The 17706-nt window shown below is 41.1% G+C and overlaps 1 protein-coding gene across 1 annotated transcript in view; it reads right to left on the bottom strand.

The window, feature by feature from the left end:
* Positions 1-2134: 2134 nt before the first annotated feature.
* The window catches only part of LOC143866424 (uncharacterized), a 42815-nt gene continuing 27243 nt past the window's right edge, over positions 2135-17706 (bottom strand). The window contains exons 2-3 of the mRNA XM_077375962.1: positions 10470-10885; positions 2135-3259 (exon numbers count right to left, since the gene is read on the bottom strand). Of these exons, the coding sequence (XP_077232077.1) occupies positions 2135-3259; positions 10470-10885 (1541 nt within the window). The remainder of the gene's footprint in view (positions 3260-10469; positions 10886-17706) is intronic.

Genomic DNA, 17706 nt, shown 5'->3' with positions numbered 1-17706 from the left:
GGAAGAAGATGAAGTTTTTTTAGGGCTTCTTTGTGGCGTGCGAGAGAGATGAGGTTAGGGCTTCTGTTCTCGTGAAGAGTGTCTTTTTTTTATACTCAAAATGCGACTTTGACGATTTTCCGCGGCAACGAGAGCAAATCTGAGCCTTTTAGTCGGAATTAGAGGGGCGGAAATGGGATGGACACGTAAGCCAAAACGGATTCCACGTCAATATTTCGCTTTCCTTGCTCTTTCTTTCTATGAACAACAAAACAACTACTTTGCATCGTTTCCGCGGAAAATATGCCCATTTTCTTTTCCGTTTCCGTTTCAAACGCGCAACTGAACAGACCCCAACCGACTATCTACTGGGCTAAAGAAACTGTACGACGACAAGCACGATGCTCATGGGACCATATGGAAACGTACCGTCGTAGAAGAAGCGAGCCTCCAATCTATTGTTGGAAGGATGTTCATCAATTTTTATGGCTCTTTATACGCTCCAATATCTACGGAGATTGAAGTGTGAAGAAACAGCTTGACTAGAAGAAGCAGCTCGCCGTGAACAAGAAGCAGCAGCCTGTCGTGCACGTGAAGCTAAAATTGAAGCTGAGAATTTAGAGCGTCGCATGCGTGAGTCAGATTTGCAAAGCCGCTCCACTACTTCATCCATTTTACCCTTTGTTGATATTCTTACGGATCCAGATGCTAGTATTGATTAGATCATTGATGTTCAGCCTTTGATTCCATCAGATTCAGACTCTGAGATGGCCGATCCAGAGTTAGAGACTCAGTTGATTGCTGATATCGACATCGTTGCGTATGATGCTTCTGAGATTTCTGCCGCACCGATTGTCGATCATCTAGAGAGTGAGCTTCACTCTTCTGAGGCAGATACTGTGGCAGATCCACGTGAGGCTGATTCATTGCCTGAGTTCGAGCCGAGTGACCAGATTGTTGAGGCATTACCAGAGCATACACAGCACGAGCTGATCATTGAGGATGTCGATTACATATCATTACATGAGCACACTGATAGCATTGTTTCTCCTCCAATCAAGATGATTATGGAGGTTGAGCACGCCGATTTCAGTGCACAAGATGATCATCTTGATGCTGATCATGGATTGATACTGCCCATAGCTATTTTGCCGATCCAGGAGGAATAGGTTGCGATCTTCCCAGATAGTTTACTTCTCCAACGCAGATTCTGTTCGCATGAGTCTAAATGGGCACTTTCTTTCCTCTTCTTCCGCCGACCTTGCAGATGTTTCTCCCGATTGTCTCGAGTGTTAGACATCATGATTGCTTTCGCCGGATTACGCGTTCTACTACTTCAGTGGATTGTTTACATCTTTGACCCAGGTGGACTAGAACTCAAGGGCGAGTTCGTTTTCAAACGGTGGAGAATGATGCAGATAATAGGCCAATAAGTGGCATATTTGCCTATTAGGATTTCTAGGCATTTATTTTTCATGTTATTTAGTTTTTAGGCGTTTGCTTTTCATGTTATTTAGAATTTGAAAGTTTAGTCTTTTAGGAATTCTTATTTTAGTAGGTTTCTATCTTTTAGGTTATTAATTGACTATTTATAGGCCTCTTTACAGCTTTATTGTAAACTTTTGATGATTATTGATATTGAATCAAGATTCTTCTCCCTCTAATTCTGGTTTTTTCTTCTCTCTTCTGATTTCTTCTCTTCTCTCCCTAAATTCGTCTATTCTTCTGGTTATTTTCGTCTCTTCTTCTCCTATTCTTCTAATTCTATCCCCTTTCGTCTATTTCTCTCCCATTTCCTCAATTTTTCTTCACGGTGCTGCATCAACCTTTCAAGCTTACTGACATTGATACAAAAATTATGAACTTTGTACCTTTCAACTCGTCTGCTTATTCTTTATTCAACTTTCATTCCCTCACGCTTTCTTTTCGATCTCAAATAACTTTCACTCCCATGCATTGGACGGGTTGTCCCACTAATATATATTTATATATTGAATGAGAAGAGGAGAGAAAACCAGTACTTTTAATCCGAGGATTTCATGGAGTCATGTATATATGATGAAGTACAGTACTTATTCTCAGTTTGTGCCCTTCTGAAAAGTTCCCATAGTTAAAATCAATTGTATTATACAATAGCCCGTGAATATCATTAGTTTCAAAAATAGGAGGAAGCATTTTCTATGGTGCATACAACCTCCATGAACTCGCATACAGGAACATTCACACGTATTCGCATCTTGCAAGGTCGACTACAGTTATAACTAATACATATGATAGCCCAACGGTTCAGTGGTCTCAATGTCCGAGTTGCTTGAGTGAACTTTACTGTCTTCTTCTCAATGTCTGAGTTGGTAGATGCTTGACTAAGCTTTATTGACTCCATCTCGATGTCTGAGTCAGTAAATGCTTGACTGACATTTTTCTTCTTCTTCTCAATGTCTGAGTTGGTAGATGCTTGACTAACCATTTTCTTCTCCTTCTTCTTCCTCCACTCTATCTTCCTTAGCCTATGTCTAAATAGCAAAAAGGCAAAAGCCACAAAAACAAACCCCACACAGCCACCTCCAACTGATGTCAAAGCCACCAAAATCCATTTGTTTCCCCTCCCAGATGGTATGATCACCCACATGGCTGCTATGTAAGCCATTGACATGAAAAACACAGCCATCCACATGACCTTATGTGTCATTACCAAAAATTTCATCATCGATTTACGTCGGAAAGGTATGATACTTACTTGGACGATGACAATGCCAAGTGACAAAAACAATGCCATGTTGTTGCTGACTATGAACACCTTGAAAGGGGCATTTCTTCCCATAGTTGATTTTCCGGCCAATGCTCCATCTTGGTAGACACCACCCGGCGGGTTGATGCCGGCCGCAAAGGCGACGGTGGCAATGAGAACAGCGACTACTGTTATCGTATTTCGGGCATTTTGGAGCCCTTCGAATTGGACCTTGATCTGCTTTTTTCGGGTAATGTGTTGGGGATGCGAATTGTTGTTTAATGAATTAGAAACCTTCTTCGATGGCAATATTCGTTCATTCAAATTCTGTTGAGAGAACCCTTTGAAGGAGGTTTCCATGGTTCTTTGTATTTCATGCGATTTGGGTGGCAGATTAGTGCTTCTCTTACCACCGGCGTTCTCCAGCATGGAAGTAAGCTTGAATGCACCAGATTTGCTAGCACCACTCTCGACGATATCAAGACCTGTGGATCCACTTTCATTCAAGGAATTGACTTTAACATTGGTCTTGCTGACTAGGTACTCCACCATCTGTGCCAAAAAAAAAAAAACAGTTCTATTATGATGGCAACGTTTCCCAATTTTTTATGGGAATACAGAACTTTCAGATACTTGAATTTGGGTTAATCTGCAAAGAATAGTGAAAACAAGCAAAACAAGAGATATATTAATAGGAACCGGCTCTCTGAACAATCACTTCTAGCATTTGATGCTATCAGTAGACCTTTGTTCCCACATGCTACACGTGGTTGGGATTATAAATTTGGTGGGTGATCACAAGGTGACCCACACAGTCCTGGTTAGATGCCGGAGGGACATTACATCTATTTGAAACCAACATTTTCCCTACTCTTTATGAAACTTTAAACATTCCTTATGTAGAAAAGGGTTATAATCATCCTATTGTAGGGTATTGTGTTTCGTTACTCGCAACTTAAGTGGATTATTCCTAATTTGACTAGTGTTGAATCATCCTTTAGTTTTGACCTAGACCGTATAAGGCATGGAATACCTTATGGTAGCGGTGGTGGGAGAAGAGAGTTTGTATTTTGTTAAAAAAGAGAAAGAGGTTTCTTTCTCTTTTTCTCTCTAGTTGTAAGGAGATTTTCTCTTGTGACGAGAATTGTTGATTCTTGGTTGAGAGAGAAGCGAAAGCAGTATGGTTTGTGGATTGGGTTAATCCCAATGTATTTCTTTCTCAAAGTGAAAGATCATTTTTTGTCTTGTGAATGTAGTAATTGTTGTCGAACCACTTATATCTTGTGTTTGACTGTGTGTTTGTAACTTTATTATCTTTTTATTACTTTGCAGATGTTTGGATCGGTTTTTACCTGTCAGATTTTTCTTTACAAAGTGGCATCATGTTTGTTGGATCAAACTAATCAAAGAAGAATAACAAAAGGTAGAAAGCTTGTTTAGGAAATTCTCGTTGGAGGTAGAGGTCTGTGATGATGTATTTATCATCTAAATATTTCTTTGTGATTTCAAAACGTTGTGGAATCAATCTAAGGATGTTTAGATTTATTGGTGCGGGAAAAGAGAGAGATTGGAAAAGCTTTTCAAGTCAAAAATTCTGACCAACGGATTGTATCTGAAGTGGCATTTATATGAGCTAAAGATCTAGGAGGACAAGAATCTTCTAAAACACATAAATATATTCAATAGGTTTGTGGATCAACTTCACAATTTTGATGAAAGGATGAATGAAGATGACACTGCCTTACTGTTTCTTATGTTGTTTCCTAATTTGTACAACAATATGGTGAATAAGCTACTTTTAGGTAATGATACAGTGAAGTTGGAAGAAGTCGCGAAACACTATTGTAGTATAAAATTATGAGGCCTGATCAAAAGCATAGATTGATTGTTCATGTAAAAAATTAAAGAGGAAGGTCAAATCAAAGGGACTTAAAGGTTGGCGAAAAAAGATAAAAGTTCAAAAAAAAAAAAAAAAAATTGGAGAAAAAGCCATGTAGCGTTACAAGGGTTATAGTCACATCAAGTGGAATTGTCCAAAGCTAGCTAACAAGTCCGATGGCGGTACTGGAAATACACTGGTGGCGATGACAAATGAGTGGAGCAAAACTGTAGGAGATGTTCCCACTTTCTCAACAGGCAATCATACTTGTCATTATGATGAGTAGATTCTAGTTTCAAAATGGTATATTCATATTCCATGAGAGAATATTTTGATGCATTCCATGAGAGAAGGGCAATAGTTTTATCCACAGGTGACAGGTGCACTTGTGACACCACACGAATTGGGATAGTAAAGTTCAAGATGTTCGATAGAGTAGGTATAAAGTAAGTCCCAAATATGTAGAAGAGTTTAGTGTTTCCAAGCCAATTGGACTCGAAGGGCTGCATCCATTCTACACTAGGCAGTGCCATGAAAATCACATGCACTTGCATAATTCTAATTAATAGATCTAAGTGTGAAGGATTGGATCATCTAGTGGGGCAATAAATTTTGGTGTTCCTAGTACCTCGAAGGATAAATATTAGAAACGGAGTCGTGTGCAAATGTAGAGGGTCTCTTCCGTACTTGAGCCATAGGTAGGGGTGCAACTCGGGTCGGGTTGGGTCGGCCCGAGGAACCCTTTTTTCCAACCCGAACCGGTTCCGACCCACCCGACCCGAGGAGCCCTTTTTTCCAACCCGACGAGGTTCAACCCGACCCGACCGAAGGAACCCATTTTTCCAACCCGACCCGATTTCAATCCGACCCAACCAGAGTTTTTAAGCTAACAAAAAAAAATTCATAAAAAATGACGGGTTTCACTTGGGTCGGGTTGCCAAAACCCTCAACCCAAACCCGACCCGAACTCAACCCAAACCCCAATTCAACCCAACCCGACTTCACTTTTTCCAGGTTGAACCCGACCCAAGTTGTACCCCTAGCCATAGGTGGGTTTGTACGCAACATACGAGCGTGGGGTGATATTTCTTAATGGTGGAGATAACAGGTCAAGATCTTGCTCCTGAGTTGACTAGGTGAGTTGAATCAGAGAAGCTACACGTGTGCATTAGATATACTGATTGAGTCAGGTGGAGTTAGAACTAAGATGATTCAATTGTGTACAGCTAGTTCTTCAAAAGGGCAATGGTTGTTTGCAGAAATATATAGTAGACCGGTAGTGACGTGATGTAGGGCGCTGAATGGAAGCCAACTTTTGTCTCAAGAAGAGCATTGGAAACTCTGGAAGTGGTATCTGCTGCTCTTGTATGATATGTATGTCACTCGGTTGAAGAAAGCAGTATGAGCAAATATTATGACATAATCCGGTCTAGTAAACTTAACTGACTGGTTTGAGTAACTCACTGTCAGAGCTTAATTCCATTGCACTGTTGCAAAGGAAATACAAGTTCTCTTGGAGAATCTGTCAAGCAACTGGGCTGTTCTATTTAGTTTAGAACAAGTTGAAGTTGAAACGTGTTATTTACGGTTTACTTGTGGGTAATACTGAATTAAATTTCAGTTCCAAAAATAAGGCCATTAGAACAAGATTATGGGCAACACAGGTCACCTCCTATGAGATTGAAAGAAGAAACTGGGCAGATGTTCAAAAGGAGCCAACTGGAATAAGAAGTCTGTATCATAACCAATAGGAAATTGGAACAACTAGTGTTTTTGATTTACTAATTGTAATGACAAGTAGCAACTAATTTTTCTGAGCAGGTATTCAAACTCTAAGGCTTTTGGCCAGGACATTCAACAATCCTGTGATAAAAAAACATGGGATTCTCAAGTGAGCACATACACCACTAGTTTAAGCTAGTTCAGAATAACAGTTGAACTACATAATTTTCTCAGTCTAGGACTGGTAAGTGTTGGTGATATCTCTGATAGATAATTATGTGGGTAAAAAATTGTGAACTATGATCTGTGCATTAGAACCACTTGGAGAAAGCAATGACACAGCTGGACTATGATTTGTGTACACAGAAACGAGTGTCGTGTGTCGACACGGACACGGAGTGTCGGACACGGCAAACCCCCAAACTTTAGAAATGGGGACACGGTTAAAATAGAAAGTATGCGTAATCATGATTTGTTGAGATGGATTCGTGTGTCCAGTTTCAACATGGATACGAGTTGTCCAAATGAGGTGAACACAATATTCAATTAAAAAAAAGAATGCCACACTTGACATGATACAAAAACATGTCCACACACCCACATTTTGTCTAACACTTCCAGCAATACAAGTAAAAGTGTCCAAAGGAGTGTCGACACGTGTGGACACGCGTGTCGTGTAGGACACGTGAGTCGGCAATAAATTCGAAGTGTCGGCCAAATCATAGCAGCTGGATCTGTCAAAAACTCCTACATGGTTTTAAGTACACAGAGAACAACAATTCCTAAATCTCCTATCTTTGGATTAGGAAAGTGGCACATACTAGGGGGTGGCATTTGTTTATAGGTCTAGAACACTTTAATTCTACAACCTTAATAGGACTATCCAACTGATAAGAAAGAAAAGGAGCAGAGCACATGCTAGCTACTCCAGGAAGAGAAGTCAAATCTGGTCTCATTACAGATCGGATGAGAAAGGCAATTTGCAAATAAAGAAGGAAACTTAGGATTGAAGCTAATTCCAGGAAGAGTGAAGTCAAATCTGGTCTGATTACAGATCGGATGAGAAAAGCAATTTGCAAATAAAGAAGGAAACTTAAGATTGAAGCTAAAATTTCAGCAGATCTCAACTGTTATTCACGGTTCAGTTCAGATCATGGCTTCCTTGACTTAATTCCATAGAAACTCAAAGAAACTTGCTAGTTATAAGTTTAGGATAGAGGAAAACTTGTATTATGTAAGAGAAAATGTAAACCTTGAACTAAGGAAGAAGAATCTCAAACACATGACAGAAAACTCAGACTTGAATTTCAGATCTCAACAAAATTGCAGAACTTGAATGATAACATTAAAAAAGAAACAAAAAGATGGAGAGGTTTCTTACATCGAAGGCACCTTCATACACTCATAAATGGAGGGAAGCTTCCTCTCCCAAGAGCTTAGAGAGCTCTCCAAAACACTGACAGAACTACATTTCAAGAAATCAAGAACTATCTAAAAGTCCTAGCCGCACACCTATTTATAGGTGAGTTTCATGAGTCAGTTAAGTGACAGCTCAGGCCAGCTGTCATATACAGCTAAGGGCCTGCTAGCACTTGTTTAGGTGCTAGCCCACTCATGTGTTGATGTGTTAATGGTTTCATAATTCCGTTGCCACCTTAAGTTTCCTCTTCTTCAATTTTCTTTGAGTTCTTTGAGAGTCTTAGGGGCCGTTCGGATATGTGGATTTTAGAATCTTGGATATCCTCAAAATCCTGGATGGGAGACAAGAGAAGAAGTAGGCCATCTATTTTGCTTCTCTTTGGAATCTTGGATTTTAAGTAAGAAACCTAGGTTTAGAAATCTCTCTCTCAGCAAGCGTTTGATCATGAGGGTTCAATCTCTTAATGAGCATGTGTCACTCATTTCCTCATCTCCCTTTATATCTTTGCAGGTTTTCTAGCCTCGATGCCTAGTGAAGGCTCGTTTCTTTAGAGATAAATATAAAGAAGGCTCGCCGGCAACCTATCTTACTAATAATAATGAAGGTTTTGGGTTGCCCCATCTCTAAACCAAATAATGGCGCAGGAGCGCCCAACCTAGGTTAGGGCTTTTCTTTGCTTGGTTAATCCCGAACTAAAGAGGTTATCTAGGCAGTTGAAACTAATAGTCGGTAGTAGAAATCATCCATCAGGGTGGGGAGCTCACCTACACCCCTAACCTGAGCTGAGCTCCTGGGGTAGACGGGAGCGTATATCAGAGTTATTATAAGGCACATAAGCCCGGTCGGTGCTTTTGACTTCCTATTTAGCCGTTATCCGTATCTTCTGACGAGCAAATAAGAAACCTCATATGAGCAGCAGCAGACAAACCTGACCTACCTGTCCGTTCACTTGAGCGAAAGCGAACGAGACAGGTGCAAATGAGTCTTGCTGTTATGGCATAGTGGTTTTCGATCTACGTTCTACAGCTAAATTCGACATGTCCAATTTCCCATAGAATCTTCGGGGCCTCCAGTTGACTGGATACTTTATTATTGGTATATCGACCGGTCCAACACGGATTGAACGGCCCACTTAGGACAAGGGTGATTCTCGAGACAGTGAAGAATCTTAGATTTTAAGTAAGAAATCCAGGTTTTAGAAATCCCTCCCCCATCCTGAGATTTCTAAAACCTGGAAACATGGGATGATCTCCTACTCTCTTGCTAACAGAAAGAAGGGCGAGAAATCAGAAAACGACGGCTGGTCTCCTTCTTCTTTTGTCTACCATTCAGGATTTTGAGGAAATCCAAGATTCTAAAATCCGCGTATCCATACGGGCCCTTAAAGTGTGAAAAATCTGTATACACCTTGCCCTTAAATTTCAACCTAGGAAACATGGCTGAGATCTACATCAAGCTAGGAAACGAGTCAAGGTGAAGATTGTTGGGATTGTATCTCATTTCATACAACTTGAGTGGACCCATATTAATTTGACTAGGAGTGAGAGTGTGAGATGTAGGTTTCATTATTTTATTAAGAAAAAAAGATAGGGGGATCGGACATGGGATTTTTCTTGAAGTTTTCTTATTTGGACCATAGGAGGGAGACCAAGTCTATGTAAGGCATGGAATACTTTAAGCTACTGGTGTTGAGGGAAGAGAATTTGTCATTTTTGAAAAGAGAGAAAGATATGATTTTCTATTGGTTTTCTCTTGTTGTGAAAAGAAGAGATTTTTCTCTTGGCTATTTCTCTATTGAAGAGAAGTGCAAGGTCTAGACTGAGAGAGAAGAAATGATTGTGATTTTCTTTTTTCTCATAGCGGAAGATCAGTTCTTGCGCCACTAACGTAGGCATTATTTCAGAATCGCATATATCATCTGTTTGATTATGTGTTTGCATCTTTATTATCTTTCCATTTCTTTGCACGTGATCGGATTTGATTTTGCCCGTCAAATTTTTTCACACTATCAAGTTGTGATCAATGTCAATGGCCCTGTTAAAGTATAAAAGATAAATAACGCCTTTCTCCAACAGCTTAAGCTTTTGGAGAAGTTGGTAGGTCTCGAGTTCAAACCTCTCCAGATAGCAAAAATCAACATGCGATGGTTGGCCCAAAGTGGGACCACATGTGCCACGTGTTTGCCAAGTGGGCCACACGTGCGGGGGAGTGTTAAAGTATAAAAGATAAATAACGCCTTTCTCCAACAGCTTAAGCTTTTGGAGAAGTTGGTAAGTTAACAGGCCCCAATGGTGATCATTAGGACAAATCGACCGGTGACTGTTAGTAGCTCCATCTACAAGAAAGCCGGGTATTGCCATTGTACATTTACCGGCAATCACAAAAAATCACTGTTACAGTAGATTTATAGCAGCGGGCTCTTTGATGACCTCCAGTAATTTGCATAAATTTACCGGTTGTCCTTAAAAACCCACCAGTAAATTTTACTTTTAACGGTGGATGGTGGACATTGTTTAGTCAGTAAAACCCGGCTTTTTTGCAATGAGATCAAGAAAGTTTTCATACTGATAATCTCCTTGAAAGTATGGGATGTGTTTAGCCATGGCTATTAGTACAGTTAAACTCGTACCCCATAAAGGGACTAAAAAACTCTTAGCATGTTCAGATTCCCAACATCCCAACTGTTGCATTCCATGCTCATGTGAACTAAAAGTGCTCCTAGATTTTTAAAAGATTATTACCATAGGGAGTTTTGCAGCTGTTGCGAGGTGTAACACGGTGTCCCCGTTGTTGTCAGGCAAGTTTATGAGGTCTCTAATGTCAAGCGCTTCCACCAAATACTGAACAGCTTCATACTTGTTGTTCCTCACGCTTAGATGTAGGACAGTTTCTCCCCCTTTTGTTAGCATCCAAGCTGGTTCGAAGGTTCTGGAGAGGATCTCTTTGAGGATGGAAACTCGCCCTCTGGTTGCTGCTGAGTGGAGGGGTGTCCTTCCCTCATTATCTCTTAGTAAACAGAGGTCTGAGTCGACTCTTAGAAGCTCTCTCGTTACCTCCAAGTGCCCTTTGCTTGATGCTAAATGCAATGGAGAAAATCCTTTCTCATCTCTTTTCCGTGTGAAAGCTGGACGTATATATAGTATTTCTCGAACAATATCTGTAACAAACACAAGTAATAATTATACAATAGTGAGAAGAATGCTTAGCTGTTTAGGCTAAGGGAGGCTTCTCATTTCTTTTTCATTCTGTTAACAACTTACATGTGGATTGTTAGCATGCTATGACTAGAAAAATGTAACTTCCAGAACATAAGTGAGCGTAGTTTACATCTATCTCTGGCGTGAGTTAATTTTGCTGGGTTGTTGTATTTGGAAAGACCGAAAGACCCCAAAGTGAGGGTAGCTTATTCCTTTTTTTTGGAAATTTGGTATGCTGCTTCTGTTCTTTATTTTGGTGTAATAGTATTTATATTAGAGAAGATCCGAGTCAAATGTCGACTCTTGGCATTTCATCAGGCTTCAAAATAGTTTCTAAGTAAGGTGATCTAATTTTTTTTTGTGGGGTAGTAGATGAAGGTGAAGTGGTGCTTCTTTGTCAGTGAAGTCTCTGTGGTGCTTCTTTGTCATCAAAGTCTCTGTGGTGCTTCTTTGGCAGTGAAGTATCTGTTTTAGTTCTGGCCTTTTTATAAACAACTAATAACAAGAATTTTGGCAATGTGCTGGTTAAAAGAGCCCCACAATGTGAACAATTTTGTTTCGATTGGAATAAAAATCAGGTTTTTTATTGCTTAAAAAAATTGGAAAAATATCGAGAATTGTGTCAAATTTCAGAAATTGTCAGTGAATGGTGGTTGAATTTCGGTTCCCTACTTTATAGAGCCATACAATCCAAAAGACAATTTTGTCCTCAAGTGCAAATAAAGCATAGAAAAATGTTATCTTCTTCTCTGATTTTTCATGTTTTCCATCTCTGCAACTCGAAAGAGGAGGAAGAAGGAAAAGGAAGAATCAGCACAGGAAAATTGGAAAAGAAGAGAAGGAAAAAAAAGGAGAATCGATGCTGGAAAAAATGGAAAGTGCCGGAAAAATGGAAAAGAAGAGTAAGAAAAGGAAGCAGAAAAAGGAGAATTGATGCTGGAAAAAATGGGAAAGAAGAGGAAAAAGAAAGAAAAAAGAAGAATTGATGCCAGAAAAAATGAAAAAGAAGAATCATCGCCAGAAAAAAAATGAAAAGAAAAGGAAGAAGAAGGGAAAGTTTGGGCCATCTAGGAAAACATGAGTCATCTCGCTAAACCTTGGGTCGTGGCAGAGGCTTGGTCCTTTCCAGTGGATGGCAAACCATTAGAAATCCCATCTCTCAAGCTAAAAAATACAAAAGGAATTCTGTAATTGTGGAACAAGGAGACATACGGAGATTTGTTCCAAAATATTAAAAGAGCGGAGGATGAAGTCCTCATTGTAGAATCAACTCACCTCTCCAACATGAGTTAAGCCAATTCAGATAATCATTTCAAAGCTAGATGTAAACTGAATGAAACCATCCTCCGTGATGAAATCTTCCTAAGGCAAAAATCAAAAGAGAAATGGCTCGAGGAAGGTAAAAGAAACAACAGGTTCTTCCATGCTTTGTTGCACCACCAAAGGAAATTTGGAGGTATCTCTAAAATCAAATATGAGGGAAACTGGATTTCAGATAGGAGTAGCATCAACGTCCTAGCAAGTGAATTCTTTGCATCAGGGAGTGACGAAGGACTCAGATTTGCTCCATCTCATTCCTCCTCTGATTTCTAAAGAGGACAACCAAATGCTAACAACAATGCCTTCGGAGAAAGAAATCAAAGAAGCAATTTTCAACAGCCCTCTAGAGAGACTTTCTTCTCATCTTGCTGGGATATTATAAAGACAGACCTAGTGGAAGCTACCATCGCTTTCTTCGAATGAAGTAAACTATCTAGACAATACTCCTCTACTTTTCCTGCCTTAATTCCTGTTGAAGGGTATTTTGGTCTTTAGATGTATGTTCAAGGGTTTTGTTATCTTTGTAAATGTAACCTTAAGTTGAGTGCCTATATATCATATTACAAGTGAGCTCCCTTAATGCAGACTCATCATCTTCTCCCTCGCTCTTCTTCTTCTCTTATCTTCTCACATTGACATGATATCAGAGCAGATCTGATTTATTGAAGAAATCACAAAAAAAAAGAGAGAAAGAAGAAAGAGGAAGAAAACCCTACCTTTCTCCCACGCTCTCTATCTCTACCCTTGCCGTCCTTCTCCATATCTCCCTCGCTTTCCGCTAGCCTCTCTCCACACGACGCCCCATCTCCACACCCCTATCTTACCCTCCCTCCTCCCCGTAATCCCACCCCTAGTACCGTAACCCCCCCTTTGCGCAGATACCCCCCTGCCACTCTGCCGCGATACCCCTAAATCCAGACCCTCTCTCCACTTGACGTCAACCCCTCCTCCCTCTTACCCCTTGCACATTACCATACTCTCTCCCCTCCACTCGACACCCAACCCAACTATACTCTTGCGTAACCCCCCCCTCCACTTTAGATTAACCCAATTCCATCGCTCTCTCTCTCTCTCTCTCTCTCTCTCTCTCTCTCTCTCTCTACATCCAAAACCCCGTAACCCGAATCCCAGATCCCACCCCAAATCCCCAAAATCTCCACCCTTTCCTCAATCTCTCCATCTTGGATTCTCCATCCAAAATCCCAAATCCCTAATCCCTCCGTAAGCAACTTCAATTGGTTTCTTCTCCCTTTTCCATCCCCAATCCACAATCCCCAAATCCAAATCCATAACCCTTTTCCAAATTTCCAAACTCCAAATCCCAAATCCCTAACCAACTCTTCCATTTCTAACAAAAATCCATTCCCATTGTAAATCCCAAATTTCCATTTCCCTTTTGTAAATACCTTTTGTAAATCCATCCACCCAATATCCAAAAATAAGCAAATCCCCTTTTGTAACTTCATCCCACTTTGCCCCAAATCCACATTTCTTTTTTGTTTTCTCAATCCATAAATCCCTTTCTTTTCTATCTCCCTAAATCCCTAAATCTTAGACCCCTGTTGGGTTCTTTCTAGCTCCCTCAACCCCCTTCTTTATGATTTGAACTCCCCTCTCCACTCCATCCTAATCGTTGTGTTGATATGAGAGGTGCACGCCAACTGTTTGATGAAATGTCCGAGAGCGATGTGGCTCCTTGAAATCATCCTTTCCGATGCAAGTTGAAGGCATTAAGCCAAATGTCATTCTAAGGATGGAGTGTTGTGTTGTTGGCAACTCCGGGCTGATGTACTTTCGCCCTCTTTGTTGATGGTTCGCCTTGTTAGTTGGTTCCTTCCATGCTTTGTCTTGTTGGTGGACTCGCTTTGAGAGTCATGTTTGTTGGTGCTTCTACATGATGTGAAATTTCTTTGCGTAGTACGCCTTCTTTGTAATTGTAGTGGTTTGCATTGCAATCCACCTTGTTGGTGCTTCTACATGTTATGTGTAGTTGCTTTGCATAGTTTTACGCCTTCGTTGTGGTTGTAGTGGTTTGCGTTGCAATCCACATTGTTGGTGCTTCTACATGGTGTGTGTAGTTGCTTTGCGTAAATTTACACATTTGATGTGGTTGTGGTCGTTTGTGTTGGTTTCGGCCTTGTTGTTGTTTGTGGCTATATGAATGGCCATTTGCGTTGCTTTCGACCTTGTTGTTGTTTCTGGCTATACCCCCGGTCGTTTGCGTTGCTTTCGGCTTTGTTATTGTTCTATTAGAATAGGTTGTTTGGCCATCATCTGTTGATCCATGCTGTTGTGGGCTGATTTTATATCACCCTGTTGATTTGTTGATTTTGTTGTGGTGGGCTGATTTTATATCACCCTGTTTGTTGGTTGGTTGTTGATTCCTCGCACCTTTCTGTGGTTAGGGTTCGTTTTCTATTGGCGATGTGTTGTTCAGCTGATGTCCCCTCGTGGTACTTCGTCGTTGTTGGTTGTGCGCCCCTTTAGGGTGCTTATTTGTTGGTGGTTCGTTGTTGTTTCCCAGCTGAGACGCTTCCATTCTGATTCTTCGTATGCAAATCAGTTGGCTATTGTTCTGATTCAGGGGGAGGCTCTGTGATGATCGCTCTGGACACAATTGTTCTTGAAACTGTTGGTTTTTTTATGGCCGTTGATCTCGCCATTGTACTCACCGTGTATGGGTATTAGATGGGTATTATAGTTTTTTGTAGGGTATTGTAGTTTTCTTTGTAACAAGTTGGAGTTGTATGGTATATACACTCCATCTTGAGGGAGAGTGTTGAAGGTATTTTGGTCTTTACATGTATGGTGTTGAAGGGTATTGTTGTTTTTGTACATGTAACCCTAAGTTGGGCACCTATATATATTGTTGTGAGATGAGAGAAGAGAGAAGAATGAGAGAAAATGAGTGAGTTAGGGAGAAGCTCCCTGTCACTTATGTATTTATATAAGAGTGAAAAAAGTACAAAGACTAAACCGCCCTTAGGCACATATACACCTCTAACACTCCTCGTCAAGCTGGAATGTAGATATCATACATTCCTAGCTTGATACAAATATCATTTAGCTTAGCTTTACTCAAGGACTTGGTAAAAACATCAGCTAGCTGATCCACTGATCTAGTGAAAGTAGTGCATATCTCCCCCTTTTGGATTCTTTGACATATGAAATGACAGTCCACCTCTCATGAAAAGTCGGGTTGGTGGCAATGTGGATAGCAGCCTTATTATAGTAATAAAGTTGAGCTGGAGATGAGGAAGAGAAGCCAATCTCAGATAGGAGGGGGCACAACTAGATAAGTTCCCCACTTGTATGTGAAATGGCATGGTATTCTACTTTTGCACTCGACTTGGCTACCACGTCTTGCTTCTTACTTCTCCACGACACTAAGTTACCTCCAACTAAGGTACAATACCCAATAGTAGACCTCCTATCTGTTGGTGACCCTGCCCAGTCTGCATCATAAAATCCTTCCAACTTTTCATGCCCATGCTTCTTGAATAGCAGGCATTTTCCTGGTGCGCTTTTCAAGTAGCGAAGAATCTGAATCACGGCAGCCCAATGGGTGGTACGTGGTGCGCTCATGAACTGGCTAACTACCTCCACTGCATATGAGATATCTGAGCGAGTAACTGTGAGGTAAATAAGCTTCCGAACTAGCCGTCGGTACCTGCCAGGGTCATCTAACAAGTCTCCCACATCTGGATGCAGCTTTGTATTTGGGTCAATGGGAACAACAGCTGGTTTCATACCCATAGAACCTGTCTTAACTAGTAGATCTAATACATACTTCCTCTGTGACAGTGAGAGACTACTACTAGAGTAAGCTACCTCAATCCACAAAAAATATTGTAGACGCCCAAGGTCTTTCGTGGAGAATTCTTTTTGATGGAAGTCTTTCAACCTCTGTATGCCAACTGTGTCACTCCCTGTAATGAATGTCATCCAAATAGACTATGAGAAGGACATGCTTATCATCAAATTGCTAGCTAAATACTAAGTGGTCAACCGCACATTGCTTTAAACCAAATCGCATATTAGCATAATTGAATCTCCTAAACCATGCTCTAGGAGATTGTTTGAGCCCATATAATGATTTGCACAGTCGGCACACTGAGGAGGACATCTCTTTTTGAGCAACATATCTAATAAGTTGCTCCATATACACCTCCTCAGTCAAGTCTCCATGGAGAAAGGCATTCTTGACATCAAGCTGAAATGGGCCATCCTCGGTTGACAGCAAGGGAGATCAACAATCGCACAGATGAAATTTTGGCAATTAGGAAAAGGTCTCTGTGTAGTCAACCTCGAATGTCTGTGTATACCCCTTAGAAACCAAGCGTGCCTTAAGGTGCTCAACTGTCCCGTTGGGCAAATGTTTGATGGCAAAGACCCAACGACAACCCATGGGCTGAGCACCACGAGGAAGAGGGACCAAATCTCAATTATGATTGGCCTAAAGAGCGGCCAACTCAAGATCCATAGCAGCACGCCAACTTGGATGTGCAAGGGCCTCGAGCACAGACCTGGGCAAAGAAATAGAGGACAAGGACGAGATAGAGCTGTGAAACAAAGGAGTGAGATGATCATAAGAAATAACAGAGGAAATAGGATGTGCAATCGTAGGTGACCAAGTACGGGATACAATCGAAGAATCAGTAGGAGCATCAGGAGAGGGTAAAAGAGGTACCTATGATGGAAGAGCCGCTATCTTCGGCTGAGAAGACGCCGCCTCGGGCACAGGGTGGTGGACATCTGACCTCGGACGCCTCTGATAGACCTTTCGAGCGAAGAGGAGGAGCCGAAGGCAGCAACAATGGAGAAGAGGGGGAACCCACAGGGGTTAGGAAAAACCAGAAGAGGGAGAGGAGTTTGAGAAGCGGGCTCAACGTTACTGCTCTTAGCAAGAGCAGTAAAGGAGACTGACTCAGACAAGTTGACATCGGCGGAAAAATATAGGTGCTTCAGTGGAAGACTATAACAGCGATAACCCTTCTAGGTGCAAGTGTATCCTAGAAAGACACATCTCTCCACCCGAGGATCCAATTTATCCGGGCCTGGTGAGAGGTTGCGAACAAAACAGACACAACCAAAGACGCGTGGAGTGATGGGGGATGGATCCTCCCTGAGGATGTAAGATTGAGAAAGGGGAAGAACCATCTAAAACCGAAGATGGCAGTCAATTATCCAGGAAACACCCTGTAAGGATGACATCGCTCTAATAGTTTTTTAGAACATGCATCTGAAAGAGTAGAGTGTGGACCATATCAAGAAGGTATCGCAATTTTCTCTCGGTTGCACCATTTTTTTGAGGGTGTAAAACCGAAGATGGCAGTCAATTATCCAGGAAACACCCTGTAAGGATGACATCGCTCTAATAGTTTTTTAGAACATGCATCTGAAAGAGTAGAGTGTGGACCATATCAAGAAGGTATCGCAATTTTCTCTCGGTTGCACCATT

Source organism: Tasmannia lanceolata, unplaced genomic scaffold, assembly GCF_043159265.1.
Source record: "Tasmannia lanceolata isolate RefF3 unplaced genomic scaffold, GAP_Taslan_0.1 ptg000003l, whole genome shotgun sequence".
NCBI classification, from domain to species: domain Eukaryota; kingdom Viridiplantae; phylum Streptophyta; class Magnoliopsida; order Canellales; family Winteraceae; genus Tasmannia; species Tasmannia lanceolata.
Note: the sequence above shows the minus strand (reverse complement) of the source record. Positions and strands in the feature narration are given on the sequence as shown.